The sequence below is a fragment of the Bos mutus genome, chromosome 2 (assembly GCF_027580195.1).
Source record: "Bos mutus isolate GX-2022 chromosome 2, NWIPB_WYAK_1.1, whole genome shotgun sequence".
Classification (NCBI taxonomy): Eukaryota; Metazoa; Chordata; class Mammalia; order Artiodactyla; family Bovidae; genus Bos; species Bos mutus.
This window is the reverse complement of record NC_091618.1, coordinates 44,130,380-44,144,993: the sequence shown is the minus strand read 5'-3', so window position 1 is coordinate 44,144,993 and position 14,614 is coordinate 44,130,380. Positions and strand designations below refer to the sequence as shown.

Genomic DNA, 14,614 nt, shown 5'->3' with positions numbered 1-14,614 from the left:
ATCACCACAAACGTTATTTCTCCTGACTGGAGATGAAGAGAATGACCTTATGAAATCCTGTGCTGTGCTGGTTGTGCTTAGTCGTTCGTTGTGTCCGACTCTTTGCAACCCCACGGACTGTAGCCCACCAGGCTCCTCTGTCCACGGAATTCTCCAGGCAAGAACACTGGAGTGGGTTGCCATGCCCTCCTCCAGGGGATCTTCCCAACCCAGGGATCAAACCCAGGTCTCCAGTATTGCAGGTGGATTCTCTGCCATCTGAGCCACCAGGGAAGCCCAAGAATACTAGGGTGGGTAGCCAATCCTTTCTCCAGGGGATCTTCCTGACCCAGGAATCAAACTGGGATCTCCTGCATTGCAGGAGGATTCTTTACCAGCCGAGCTACCAGAGCAGCCCTAGTAAAGCGTTCTTCTCAAAACTCATCATTAACAGGTTATGGTCACAAACATGTCTGCCTTTCAAAATGATCTAACGAGAATTACATGAACAGCTTCTCAGTTTCAATTCCAGAATGATATGGAAAGAGATACAGAAAAAAACCGGTACTTTAAGTTTCCACTTTACCATCTACTCTGCTACTGGTTAACGAATTTCGTACTTAAGCAATTTAAACAAAAGTTCTTCCCAGAGATATTAGTTAAGAGTGAATGAAATAAGTCTTGTTCTAATGTTTTCATTGTTGTAAAGTTGTGTGCACGCTTGTTCATGCTGACTTTGTGACCCTATGGACTACAGCCTGCCAGGCTCCTCTGTCCATGGGGTTTTCCAGGCAAGAGTACTGGAGCAGGCTGTCATTTTTTACTCCAAGGGGTCTTCCCAACTCAGGGATCAAACCTACATCTCCTGCTGCATCTCCTGCGTGTCCTGCATTGTCAGGTGGATTCTTTACCACTGAGCCACCTGGGAAACCCGTCATAAAGTTAGAGTTGTTTAATACAGTTAATTAACTATCTTCATATATATTGAATATAATGTATTAACCAGGGTAGTAATAGTATTTGCTTTTATTCTAAAAAGTGATATTGTTTAGAGGACAAAATAATTCTTTAAAAGACAAAACAAAGATCCAATAAAAGAAAATGAAAAAACTTTGCCACTGTTTTAAAATAAAGCCAGGGATGAAACTTCGTCAGTATTCTGGGATCATGTAATAGAAAATATCTGCATGTGAGGATATCATTTATGTTGTAAAATGTGTTCACTCCACTGTTACGAAATAGGATTTGCTAAAATTTAGATTTTTACATTTTAGGCTTTAAAACTTTTTAGCCAGCAACTCAATTTATAAAACAGATTTTAGAAATCCCTCTAGATACACAGAACTTCTGTCAAAAGCATTAAAAAAAAAAAAAACCTCCTTAAACTAACCACAGAAGAGAGTATCTTGTGTACCTAGAGTTACTATTCATTTACTTGTTAATGCTTTGGACATTTTCTCTTTATAGCAGTATTTTAAAACATAACCTGTGTTCATATCCTGAGGTCTACACAGTAAAATTTGAACACATAGTGATGACTTAAAATTCTCAACCAGTTTTTCACGCACTGTTTCTAACCTGAGTGAGTTTGTCTAGCTCCCCTAGCCAGGCTCCAAACATTTTGTCTAGGTCCTGATCTTCCTTGTCACTGTCTTCTTCAGCACCATGGTCAATTTCTTCATCCGATAGCTGCTCCATCTGAAATACAGATATGTGTATAATGAACAATTATATGATAAACTTGAAAAATCATGCAGTTTATGTTCTGATATATATTCAAACCTTGAAAACCAAAGACTATATTATAAAAGGAAACTGGAAGTCATAAATGTAGATAAGGTTGACAAGTGAATAGAAATGAGCAATTAAGTCTCAAATTTTTAGGAAAACAAACTATCGGATAATACTTTGGCCACCTGATACAAACAGCTGACTCATTGGAAAAGACCCTGATGCTGGGAAAGACTGAGGGCAGGAGGAGAAAGGGACGACAGAGGATGAGATGGTTGGATGGGATCACCAACTCAATGGACATGGGTTTGGGTGGACTCCGGGAGTTGGTGATGGACAGGGAGGCCTGGCGTACTGCCGTTCATGGGGTCGAAAAGAGTCAGACATGATTGAGTGACTGAACTGAGTCAGAAGTAATAATTTTTAAATCACAAACCACTCCCATTAATCAGAGGACATTATGGTAGTACAGTTCTCTCCACTAATAGATCTTGCAACACACCAAATAGCACAGAATAATAATTTCAGAAGACTTTAGTAAGTTATTATCTTACTTATTCTGTAAAAATCCATTCAAATAAGTATCTCACCCAAAAAGCATTTCACATAAAAGACAATGCAAAATCTTGAATCTATTAATAGTTCAGTTTGTTGAATTTGTTCTTCCATCTTATCCTTCCTTTCTAACCATTTAAAAATTCAAGGAACTAAAACTCAAATAGGAAACGTCAGAAAATTAGAATTGAATACATTAAATTCATATACAAAATTTCCTACATGTGGTGACTTTTCATGTTTAAGTCCCCTGAAAGAAGAGATATTTTCTTTTTTCCCATTAATAAAATGGTATGACATGGAATTTGCATATTATTTTGTGAAGGGAGGAAAAGTTATATAAAACAAAGATCAATGACTGACCAGATACTCAAAATTCTTTAAGATTAATCTGATTAATATAAAATATTTCATTATTAAACGCTCTAAGAAATCTTCAGTAACACTTAAGCTTTTTTTTTAAATCAACATATCCCAAATTTACTTGACCACATTATCTTTTCCTTCCATTTGGAGCAATACCTGTTAACTTTCTAGAGACATAATGAATATCTTCATTGTACATGCCATACTCTTGACTCACATTTACGAAGACACACATTTTGTTCCAGTGGATCTGGGCAATATTCAAAATACAACCTGTCAGCTAGCCTGAACAATTTTTCAGAGTAAAGATATCCTTAATCTAGAATAAGAATTTGTATACATCTTATACTTCCAAAGCAGCAATCCACAAAATCACCTCTGTGATCCTTATATGTAGTTATGAGATACATAAGGAATTTAACTATATAATTAGATGCCATGAAGTTAAACTTTAAACCTGATTTTATTATATAAAATTTTATAGAAATGGTCAAGCAAATACTGTTGCAAAATCAAAACTGAATTTAGCTCTAATGATGTTGAAAATCAGATATCCCACTTAACCAATTAAGAAATTCTCATTTCTTAATTTCACTACTGTAAGAATGTATATTTCAGGGCATTCTACCTTGACAAATGGAACATGAATCAACTAATTCTCAAATGCATACTTGTGGCTCTTAAAGAGATTTTGTTTTTATAGTTAACTTGTATTAATACTATTTCTTAGGTTTTTATTTAGTGCTGAATTATTTACAGATCAATCTCAACAGAAACCTGTTATTATATTTCATTAAGTTAGCTACTTATGAAAAACAAAAAACTGCAAAGAAAAAGCTCATCTGATCAGGCTGACTTAATTACTCAAATAATGCTAGTTTGAGAACATCAAAGAGCAGGAATACTCGGTTTTCCTAATGAGGGCCAACAAGCAACAGAACTTGAAATCTAACAGTCAACTTCCTTTTCCTCCGTAATCTTCAAAACTAAACACACTGGAATAACCCAGAAGCAAAGATATTCGAGGAGGAATTCTGCTTTAATATAATAAACACTTACGCTTGCACTTCCCTCTGAGCACACACTGTAAATGTCCAAAAAGAAGATACGACACTGGAAAAATGAAACATCAGGAATATAATTTTATAGTGCAAACACAAAATAGTTCAAAATGAATATGAGTATTTTAAATTATCATGGATCCAAACAGAATTCTTCACACCAAAGTTTGGTGTGTTTTGTGAGTTTTTTATTATTATTCAAACCCAGTAATTATTTGGACTTTAAAATTTTTCTTTAAATATTTTAATAAAAATAAATAAATATTTTAATAGTTTTATTTTTATTTAGACAACTACTGACTCAAGGAACATATGACTTAAGGAACAATAACAGAGTCATGAAATAAATGAAAAACTTGAAAAAATGATTAGACTTTTACCATTTATGTAACTTTTGCTAATTTTGTCCTTTTCTTGAATTTCTGTCACCACATGGGTTATTTTATCTAAATGAACTTTACATTTTATTCAGATACTTCTCCATAAAAATTTAGGTCCTACTACATTTCTGGAATCAAGATTGCCAGGAGAAATATCAATAATCTCAGATATGCAGATGACACCACCCTTATGGCAGAATGTGAAGAGGAACTAAAGAGCCTCTTGATGAAAAGTGAAACAGGAGAGTAAAAAATTTGGCTTAAAACTCAACATTCAGAAAACGAAGATCATGGCATCCAGTCCCATCACTTTATGGCAAATAGATGGAGAAACAGTGGAAACAGTGTCAGACTTTATTTTAGGGGCTCCAAAATCACTGCAGATGGTGACTGCAGCCATGAAATTAAAGGATGCTTACTCCTTGGAAGGAAAGTTATGACCAACCTAGATAGCATATTCAAAAGCAGAGACATTACTTTGCCAACAAACGTCCATCTAGTCAAGGCTATGGTTTTTCCAGTGGTCATGTATGGATGTGAGAGTTGGACTGTGAAGAAAGCTGAGAGCCAAAGAATTGATGCTTTTGAACTGTGGTGTTGGAGAAGGCTCCTGAGAGTCCCTTGGACTGCAAGGAGATCCAACCAGTCCACCCTAAAGAAGATCAGTCCTGGGTGTTCACTGGAAGGACTGATATTGAAGCTGAAACTCCAGTACTTTGGCCACCTCATGCAGAGTTGACTCAATGGAAAAGACTCTGATGCTGGGAGGGATTGGGGGCAGGAGGAGAAGGGGACGACAGAGGATGAGATGGCTGGATGGCATCACCGACTCGATACACAAGAGTTTGGATGAACTCTGGGAACTGGTGATGGACAGGGATGCCTGGTGTGCTGCAATTCACGGGGTCGCAAAGAGTCGGACACAACTGAGCGACTGAACTGAACATTTCTTAAAGGATCTATACTCTACAACAGCACTCTCCATTCCCTGGAAGGTGATGTTAATCCTTATTCTTCTACCCCCAATACGGAATTGTTTCTATTTACTATACACAACAAATCAGGAGCCCCCAGAAAGTTTACAGGCTCTGCACTGTTCAAAATCAGCAAATCTGGTAAGGCGATTCATTCTTTACTATGTATCAATCCTGTCTCCAATTAAATCACAATTTCAAACCTGAATTTTCCCAACATGATATAATGCCCCTACTAGAAATGATGACAGAAGAAAATGCAAATTAAATTATACAACAGTCAACTTTCCCTCCAAACAAAAAGGGAAATTAAAAAAAAAAGAAAGAAAAAACTCATTAATTTTATTTTAAAAATGATTAGGATTTAAATGGATAGCTTCTAATGTGATGTTTTTCCTTAATGATGTGGAAATAGGCCCAAGGAAACTATAATACATACTAGAACAAATACTATTAAATTACTCTATTAAATTAGGTACTTTAGGAGGAACATTAAAGTTTCACTCAAATTCCCCGCTCCATTACATCTGATGGAAACTATGTCCTTAAGAAACAAATATACCCTGCCACAAAGGAAAAGGTTTACTCTTCCAAAGCACAGATGTACTGAACACAGAACACAACTCAGAGCTGCTACAAATCAAGAAGGCCCCAAGTGGTCCTGGTCTTCAGGGACCTCATTGACCACTCTTCCCACTCTCTCCTCCAGCGACACTGTCCTGCCCGCTGGTGTTCCTTGGAGCAGGTTGAGGGAAGGAAAGGTGTGGATTCTGTTTTGAAGTCAGATTGAGAGATGCCTGGCAAACATCCAACTGGCAAAAATGAGGAAATTAGGACCCGGGCATTAGAAAGTTTAGTTAGCTTGAGTATTATTTCAAAACCATATGTTTGTTACAGAAAATAACAGGTTAAAGCTAATAATAATTTAACTATATTTTAAACTAGTTTATTCATGAAGTGAAAATAGGAATAAGGGGGAATGATCCATCATCGTTTATATGCTAGTTGGTTTCATTTCACAGATAACAGTGAATAACTGTGCTTCAATTACTACAGGTTAAAATGTGTAATACACATAGTAAGGCTCCACTAAACATAATGAATCTATCCATTTAGTATGCTTTAGTATGAACAATATTATATTATTCCCACTAAGTTTTCCATGAAGTTAATTATTCAAGCATAATTTCCCTATTAACCTTATTCTTGGAAGACATTTTGGTTTACTATTCGATTTCCTCACTGCAAGATGGAATGATGATCTTTATCAAGAAGGTGGGCTTAGAATAGAGCTTAAGGATTTGAATAAACATATTCCAGGTAGGGCAAATTATAAAAAGCAAAGAAGACGGTCTGTTTTTGTGAGACCATCAAGTAAAACAAGAGGGAAGAGTCCTGAGATTTAAAAGTCAAGGACTAAGGAAGGACTTTCAGGTCATACAAGACCTTGAAAGCCAAGCCTATTTTTTTTTTTCTCTCCCTCCAGAAGGCAACTAGGAAGAACTAAACACAGACGTGAAGGAGGTAAGGGGAGAACTAGTAGCCAAGGGAACATGGTACCTGTATAAGTGTTATTAGAAAAGTGAAAGACCATCAGAAGGCCACTCTGGACATTAGAGAGATGTTTAGAGACAATTTAGAGTTTAAAGAGAAATTAGATAGAAATTAGTCTTGAGAGGAAGTACAACTTACACAAGTCACATACTTGGAGTGGCACCCTAGCTATATACCATGTATTTTTCTTGCCACTCCAAGTATGTGACTTGTGTAAGTTGTACTTTCTCTCAAGACTAATTTCTATCTAATTTATCTTTAAATTCTAAACTCTAAATGGCTTAACATTTCTGGAGCATAGGATGTGTGCTGTAGACCCATGGAAAATAGGGCTGGAGAGTAGGTGGGGCAACATTAAAAGCCACATCAAAGTTTGGACTTGATGCCACACAGCAATGTTTTTCCAGGTGTGGTCTGCTGATGACCTGCATGAAAATTACCTAGGGTGCTTCTTCTTAAAGTCAGCTTTTAAATGGCCTGCCAAAGGTCTACTGACTAGTAATTTCCAAGAGTGGAACATTTTTAACAATTCCCCCAGGGCTTTGCTTATACCCACAAAAGTCTGAGAACTGCAAGAGTATGTCATAACTACTGGGAGGACTTCCCAGACAAAAGCAATGCAGTTTTGCATGACCACAATTTGGTTAAAGGCAGAACACTCTAAATAAGCACTCCCGAAGACCATAAAGAAACTAAGCAGCACCACAATCTCCTAAGTAATGTAACACAACCCAATTACTCCTCCTCCATGGAAGAAGCAAATTCCATGCTTCTTCTCAGCATTATTTAGAATTTCAGTTCTTAATGTCCAGTTAGGTTTCAATAGCTTGAACACAAAAACAGTTTTGAAAACACCACCTATGCTGCTTTAATTTGATAAATAATTCTAAAGAAAAACAGGCACCAGAGAAGAGGGGCTGTGAAGACTTCTAGGTTCAAGGAGTGCCCCCAACTGTGTAAGATACAACTCTTGCAAAATAAAGGCAAGAGGAAGGAAACCTACATCAGACAAAAGAAACAATAAGGAAAAAAGCTCTGTTAAATTTAGTAAGGCAAAAAAAAAGAGGAAGAGAACCCATCAAAAGGAGGGAGGAAGTCAGAGCCGAGAAGGAAAAGGAGAGAAATAGGACACAACAAAATGTAAAATGAAGTAAGAACTGTGGGGGATAGAGGGCTATGAACTAACTCATTGGAATAAGGCACCAAAAGGGATGTTTCTCTGTGGACCTAAAACTCTAACTTAGTTCTGTTGTGAACTAAACAGTAGCATGTGCAAACTACCCAAACAGGAACTGAGAACTTAATAAACCAATTGAAAACAGTATAAAGGCAAGGTTGGTAGAAAAGGAGAAAATAATAAATTGAGTTTACATGAGCTCTTTACAGAGTCAAGATATTAAACATGTGTGTAGAGCAACATTTTCCTCAGGTTTTACCTTTTAACTTTGTTGGACTTTTTTAACGCACTACTAAACTTTTTCAAGTTATTAAATGTAATGAAAACATTCTTACACTCTTTTATTCAGTAAATTTTTCTCCACCCAGAAGCCAGATAAATGTTTATATAAATTTTGTTTTATTTTGCTATTCATTCTTTAATGCAGTTACTACATTTTTACATGGGTAGCTTAGTTTCAGACAAAATGTGAAAGGGAGAACCTAAACTGATTTTCCCCAAAATTCTAAATTTCCCATGCTTGGTATAGTCTCTTAATTATATATCTATGCTCTAAGCAGAAGAGCATATGGAGAAGGCAATGGCACCCCACTCCAGTACTCGTGCCTAGAAAATCCCATGGACGGAGGAGCCTGGTAGGCTTCAGTCCATGAGGTTGCTAAGAGTTGGACATGACTGAGCAACTTCACTTTCACTTTTCAGATTCATACATTGGAGAAGGAAATGGCAACCCACTCCAGTGTTCTTGCCTGGAGAATCCCAAGGACGGGGGAGCCTGGTGGGCTGCCATCCATGGGGTCGCACAGAGTCGGACATGACTGAAGCGACTTGGCAGCAGTAGCAGCATGCTCTATGCACACACTAGGTTCTTTTTTTGAGGATCATCTTCCAGTGTGAGCCTTTTCTCAAGTAAACATTACTTTATTCATGTTATTAATTTATAAAGCTGATGAGTTTTTTTTAAAAAATCAGAAGTTCCTTTCTGTATATTCAATCACTTAAATTTTCTCTGGAGGTTAGTACCCCTCAACAGAAAACACTCAAGTTCAAAATGGTGGTGGTTTAGTCGCTAAGCCATGTCCTACACATGTGATGCCATGGACTGTAGTCCGTCATGGTCCTCTGTCCATGGGATTTCCCAGGCAAGAATACTGGAGTGTGTTGCCATTTCCTTCTCCAGGGGATCTTCCTGACCCAAGGATCAAACCTGGGTCTCCTGCACTCAGGTGGGTCTCCTGCATTGCAGGCAGATTCTTTATCGACTGAGCCACAAAATACCTTGCCTACAAATAGCATTATGCAAGATACAAAGAAAGCAGAAAATATGTTCCATGACTTCGGAGAATGATAACCTTAACTATGGGAAAGGTGGTAAACACAGAGGTATCTTCATTAACAAATTCTCTAAGAACAAAGTTCCTTTTGTAGGCCTGTGCATAAAAAAGCTATGGTCTCCTAAGAGTTGAAAGAGACTGAGAAAGAAGCAAAGTGCTGTATTATCCAAAGGCTTCTGCAGGAGCACGCCCAGTAGACAAACTGTCCATGGGGGAACTTGCATGGCCTGACTCTCTGGGAATGAGCTGACACCTGGTACTAAGTTTTGTAAAGTTTCTACATGGAATTGAACTCCCTAAAAAATAGAGAGGTGTACTATTCTTGGGCCAGCCACTGTGAACCCCTCCTTATCCAGAGGAAAGAGATATACTAATGGTGGTGACTCACATGCTTATATGCCTTCTCTATTTCTGTTTCTGTTTTTTGACAACCCAGGATGTAACACATCCTCTTCATTATCATGTACGTTAACTGTGAGGTAACTAAAGATCATATCAGATCAGATCAGATCAGTCGCTCAGTCGTGTCCGACTCTTTGCGACCCCATGAATCACAGCACGCCAGGCCTCCCTGTCCATCACCAACTCCCAGAGTTCACTCAAACTCACATCCATTGAGTCGGTGATGCCATCCAGCCATCTCATCCTCTGTCATCCCCTTCTCCTCTTGCCCCCAATCCCTCCCAGCATCAGAGTCTTTTCCAAAGAGTCAACTCTTTGCATGAGGTGGCCCAAGTACTGGAGTTTCAGCTTTAGTATCATTCCTTCCAAAGAAATCCCAGGGTTGATCTCCTTCAGAATGGACTGGTTGGATCTCCTTGCAGTCCAAGGGACTCTCAAGGGTCCTCTCCAACACCACAGCTCAAAAGCATCAATTCTTCAGCGCTCAGCCTTCTTCACAGTCCAACTCTCACATCCATACATGACCACAGGAAAAACCATAGCCTTGAAAGATCATATAAAGCAGCATTAAAAATAAACAAGAGCTCTTTTACAGCTGATAGAGGTTAGAATGCCTAAGAGCTAAAAGTTAAATCAAAGCCAATTTTGTTAATATGATGTTTTATTTACTTAAATACAATCCCTAGTAAAGGAATTCTTTGAACAGGATGAACCATATTCATGCTTTTATTTATACTGGATTTGCATATCTTAAGCTACTAAATCCCAAACAGGAACTGCTTATCTAAGTGGAAAAAACAATCTTAGCCCAGTGCTCTACAAGAAACTCCTAACATACTCAGAAATAAGATGTTTTAATGATCAGTTTTATAATCACTTATTACACATATACCACAAACCATAATCTGAATCACAGAGCAACTGAAAAACAAAAAACTGAAAACAAAAATAATAAGTGTAAATTTCTTATGTTTATATTTTCAAGCTTATTTCAGAAACTGTGAGAAAATTAATTTGTTGTTTTTTAAGCCACCAAGTGTGTGGTGATTTGTTACACCAGTCCTATGAAACCAGTATCGTGTATAAGTGCGTGTGTATATATACATATGTGTGTGTGCGTCTGTGTGCGTATATGTGGCTTCCACAGCTACATCCAGAGATGTTCATCTTACTCATTTTTCTCCACACTTGGGACCTTTCCTGCTATACTACATGGGTCTGAGGTTATCTTTGGAGGTGAGTGTTAGTTGTTCAGTTGTGTCTGACTCTTTGTGACCGCATGAACTGTAGCCCACCAGGCACATCTGTCATTGGGATTTCACAGGCAAGAATACTGGAGTGGATAGCCATTCCCTACTCCAGGAGATCTTCCCAATCCAGGGCTTGACCTCAGGTCTCCTGGGTTGCAGGCAGATTCTTTACCATCTGAGCCACCAGGGAAGCCCATAGTTATTTCTTTGGGATGGCTGATACTGTTAATGCACTCTCCAGATTCAACTGAAACAGAGGCTACAACTTTACTACTCTCTTGGGTAGGAGAAATTGTCTTGAAATTATTGAAAGCCTTATTAGGGTGGTGGTTGACTACTATTTTTTTCCACTTTTGTCCTATTCTCCTATAAGACAGCCAAATGCACAGCAGGAAATACAGCCCCTGAAGGGACCCCATACTTTGGGAGACAGAGAATGCTAGACACCTGTAGCCTGTAGCACAGAAGCCATTTGGATTGGCTTTTGAATCATCAGTATGAACTCAAGGTTTTCAACAGATAGAGGAAAAGGGAAGGCTAGAAATAGATATTATGTGTAGGTGTGTTTACAGATATGTCCACTGAAAAGGCCTCATAGCAGTAACACTTGAGTAGCAATTAGAATATCTAGATCCCAGTTTGGGGTTACATATTCTACCCAAAAAGTAATCAGAGATCCTTAAAACAATGATTCTAGAGAAAATAACAGGATGAGGCCCTAGAATACTGTGCCAGAAAATGTTCAATAAAGATGGGGACACGTCATAAGGACACAAGAGCCAGCCAGAAGGGGCCTATTCTGGGATCATTTAAGATCAAAATAAATTATGACACAAAGTATAACCTACTGATTAAAACAAGAATCCACAAATCAACACTGATATCAGTTATGTCTGACTCTTTGCAACCCCATGGACTGCAGCACACCAGGTTTCCCTGTCCATCACCAACTCGTGGAGATTGCTCAAACTCATGTCCATCGACTCAGTGATACCATCCAACCATCTTATCCTCTGTTGTCCCCTTCTCCTGCCTTCAATCTTTCCCAGAATCAGGGTATTTTCCAATGAGTCAGTTCTTTGCAGCAGGTGGCCCAAGTATTGGAGGTTCAGCTTCAGCATCAGTCTTTCCAATGAATATTTAGGACTTTCTTCCTTTAGGATTGACTGGTTGGATCTCCTTGCAATCCAAGGGACTCTCAAGAGTCTTCTCCAACACCACAGTTCAAAGGCATCAATTCTTCAGCACTCAGCTTTCTTTATGGTCCAACTCTCACATCCACACATGACTACTGGAAAAACTATAGCTTTGACTAGATGGACCTTTGTCAGCAAACTAAGGTCTCTGCTTTTCAATATGCTGTCTAGGTTGGTCACAGCTTTCCTTCCAAGGAGCAAGCATCTTTTAATTCCATGGCTGCTGTCACCATCTGCAGTGATTTTGGAGCCCCCTAAAAGAAAGTCTCTCACTGTTTCCACTGTTTTCTCATCTGTTTGCCATGAAGTGATGGGATGGGATGCCATGATCTTAATTTTCTGAATGTTGAGCTTTAAGCCAGCTTTTTCACTCTCCTCTTTCACTTTCATCAAGAGGCTCTTTAGTTCCTCTTCACTTTCTGCCATAAGGGTGGTGTTATCTGCATATCTGAGGTTCTTGATATTTCTCCTGGCAATCTTGATTCCAGCTTGTGCTTCTTACAGCCCAACATTTCACATGATGTACTCTGCATATAAGTTAAATAAGCCGGGTGACAATATACAGCCTTGACGTACTCCTTTCCCTATTTGGAACCAGTCCATTGTTCCATGTACGGTTCTAATTGTTGTTTCTTGACCTGCATACAGATTTCTCAGGAACCAGGTAAGGTAGTCTGGCATTCCCATCTCTTTAAGAATTTTCCACAGTTTGTTGTGATCCACACAGTCAAAGGTTTTGGCGTAGTCAATGAAGCAGAAGCAGATGTTTTTCTGGAACTCTCTTGCTTTTTCCATGATCCAACGGATGTTGGCAATTTGATCTCTTTTCTAAATCCAGCTTGAATATCTGGAAGTTCTCGGTTCACATACTGTTGAAGCCTTGCTTAGAGAATTTTGAGTATTATTTTGCTAGCGTGTGAGATGAGTGCAATTATGCGGTAGTTTGAACATTCTTTGGCATTGCCTTTCTTTGGGATTGGAATGAAAACTGACCTTCTCCAGTCCTGTGGCCACTGCTGAGTTTTCCAAATTTGCTGGCATGTTGAGTGCAACACTTTAACAGCATCATCTTTTAGGATTTAAAATAGCTCAGCTCGAATTCCATCACCTCCACTCCATCTTTTAGGATTTGAAATAGCTCAACTGGAATTCCATCACCTCCACTAGTAGTGATGCTTCCTAAGGCCCACTTGACTTCGCACTCCAGGATGTCTGGTTCTAGGTGAGTGATCACACCACTGTGGTTATCTGGGTCATTAAGATCTTTTTTTATATAGTTTTGTGTATTCTTGCCACCTCTTCTTGATATCTTCTGCACCTGTTAGGTCCATAATGTTTCTGTCCTTAATTGTGCTCATCTTTGCATGAAATGTCCTCTTGGTATCTGTAATTTTCTTGAAGATACCTCTAGTCTTTATATCTGCTGCTGCTACTACTGCTAAGTCGCGTCAGTCATGTCCGACTCTGTGCGACCCCAAAGACGACAGCCCACCAGGCTCCCAAGTCCCTGGGATCCTCCAGGCAAGAACACTGGAGTGGGTTGCCATTTCCTTCTCCAATGCATGAAAGTGGAAAGTGAGAGTGAAGTCATTCAGTCATGTCTGACTCTTAGCGACCCCACGGACTGCAGCCTACCAGGCTCCTCCGTCCATGGGATTTTCCAGGCAAGAGTACTGGAGTGGGGTGCCATTGCCTTCTCCGAGTCTTTATATCTAGTTTGATATAAATAAACAATAGGCAAGAAAGTTTTCCTTACAGTAATATGCCAACTAATTAACACAGAAGAAACAACAGACGATCACTGTTACAACCATTGTAGTAACAACTGGTTCAGGCAAGAATCATCAATAGATGCTAACACTAGTGGATGAATATTTGATGAGACATTTATATATTTTCAAAGTATCACCCCACAAATTACTGGAGGTATGCTGCCGTAACCAAGTTATCAACTTAACATCACCACTTCTGGGGCAAACGTTATGCTTCCTGAGGGGCTTCCCTGGCAGCTCAGACAGTAAAGAATCTGCCTGCAATTGAAGGCATATTCATTTTGTAGCATTCCTGACAAAAATTCATTACCTAAATTAATCCTGAGACGTTTTATAAAATAACTGGCCTGTAGTTTTCAAAACTGTTAACAGTGAAGAGCACAAAGAAAAGCTGAGGATACATTCCAGATTAAAGGAAAGGGCTTCCCTGGTGGCTCAGACAGTAGAGAATCTACCTGCAAATCAGGAGACTTGGGTGCGATCCCTGGGTCAGGAAGATCTCCCAGAGTACAGAATGGCTACCTATTCCAGCATTCTTGCCTGGGAAATCCCATGGACAGAGGGGTCTGGCAGGCTACAGTCTATGGGGTGGCAAACAGTCCGACGAGACTGAGCAACTAACACTTTCACCTTCCCCCACCGCCCCAAAGAGACAGCACGACTAAATGCAATGTTTGATCCTGCAGCTGGATCCTGGACCTAGAAAAGTCACATTATATATATAAACATAGCTACAAAGGACAAAATTGGGATAATTGACAAAATTTGATTATGAATTGTAGATTAGATCATGGTACTGTATCCCCCAATGTTACATTTCCTGATTTTGATAATAGTACTGATGTTATATGAGAATATCTTTGTTCCTAGGAAACATATTTAA

The 14,614-nt window shown here is 38.9% G+C and overlaps 1 protein-coding gene across 6 annotated transcripts in view; it reads right to left on the bottom strand.

The window, feature by feature from the left end:
• RAPH1 (Ras association (RalGDS/AF-6) and pleckstrin homology domains 1) overlaps positions 1–14,614 on the bottom strand; it is a 103,863-nt gene that overhangs the window by 60,129 nt on the left and 29,120 nt on the right. For all 6 annotated transcript variants that reach the window (XM_070387826.1, XM_070387836.1, XM_070387846.1 and 3 more), the window contains exon 2: positions 1,558–1,677. In XM_070387826.1, coding sequence (XP_070243927.1) covers positions 1,558–1,677 — 120 coding nt within the window. The remainder of the gene's footprint in view (positions 1–1,557; positions 1,678–14,614) is intronic.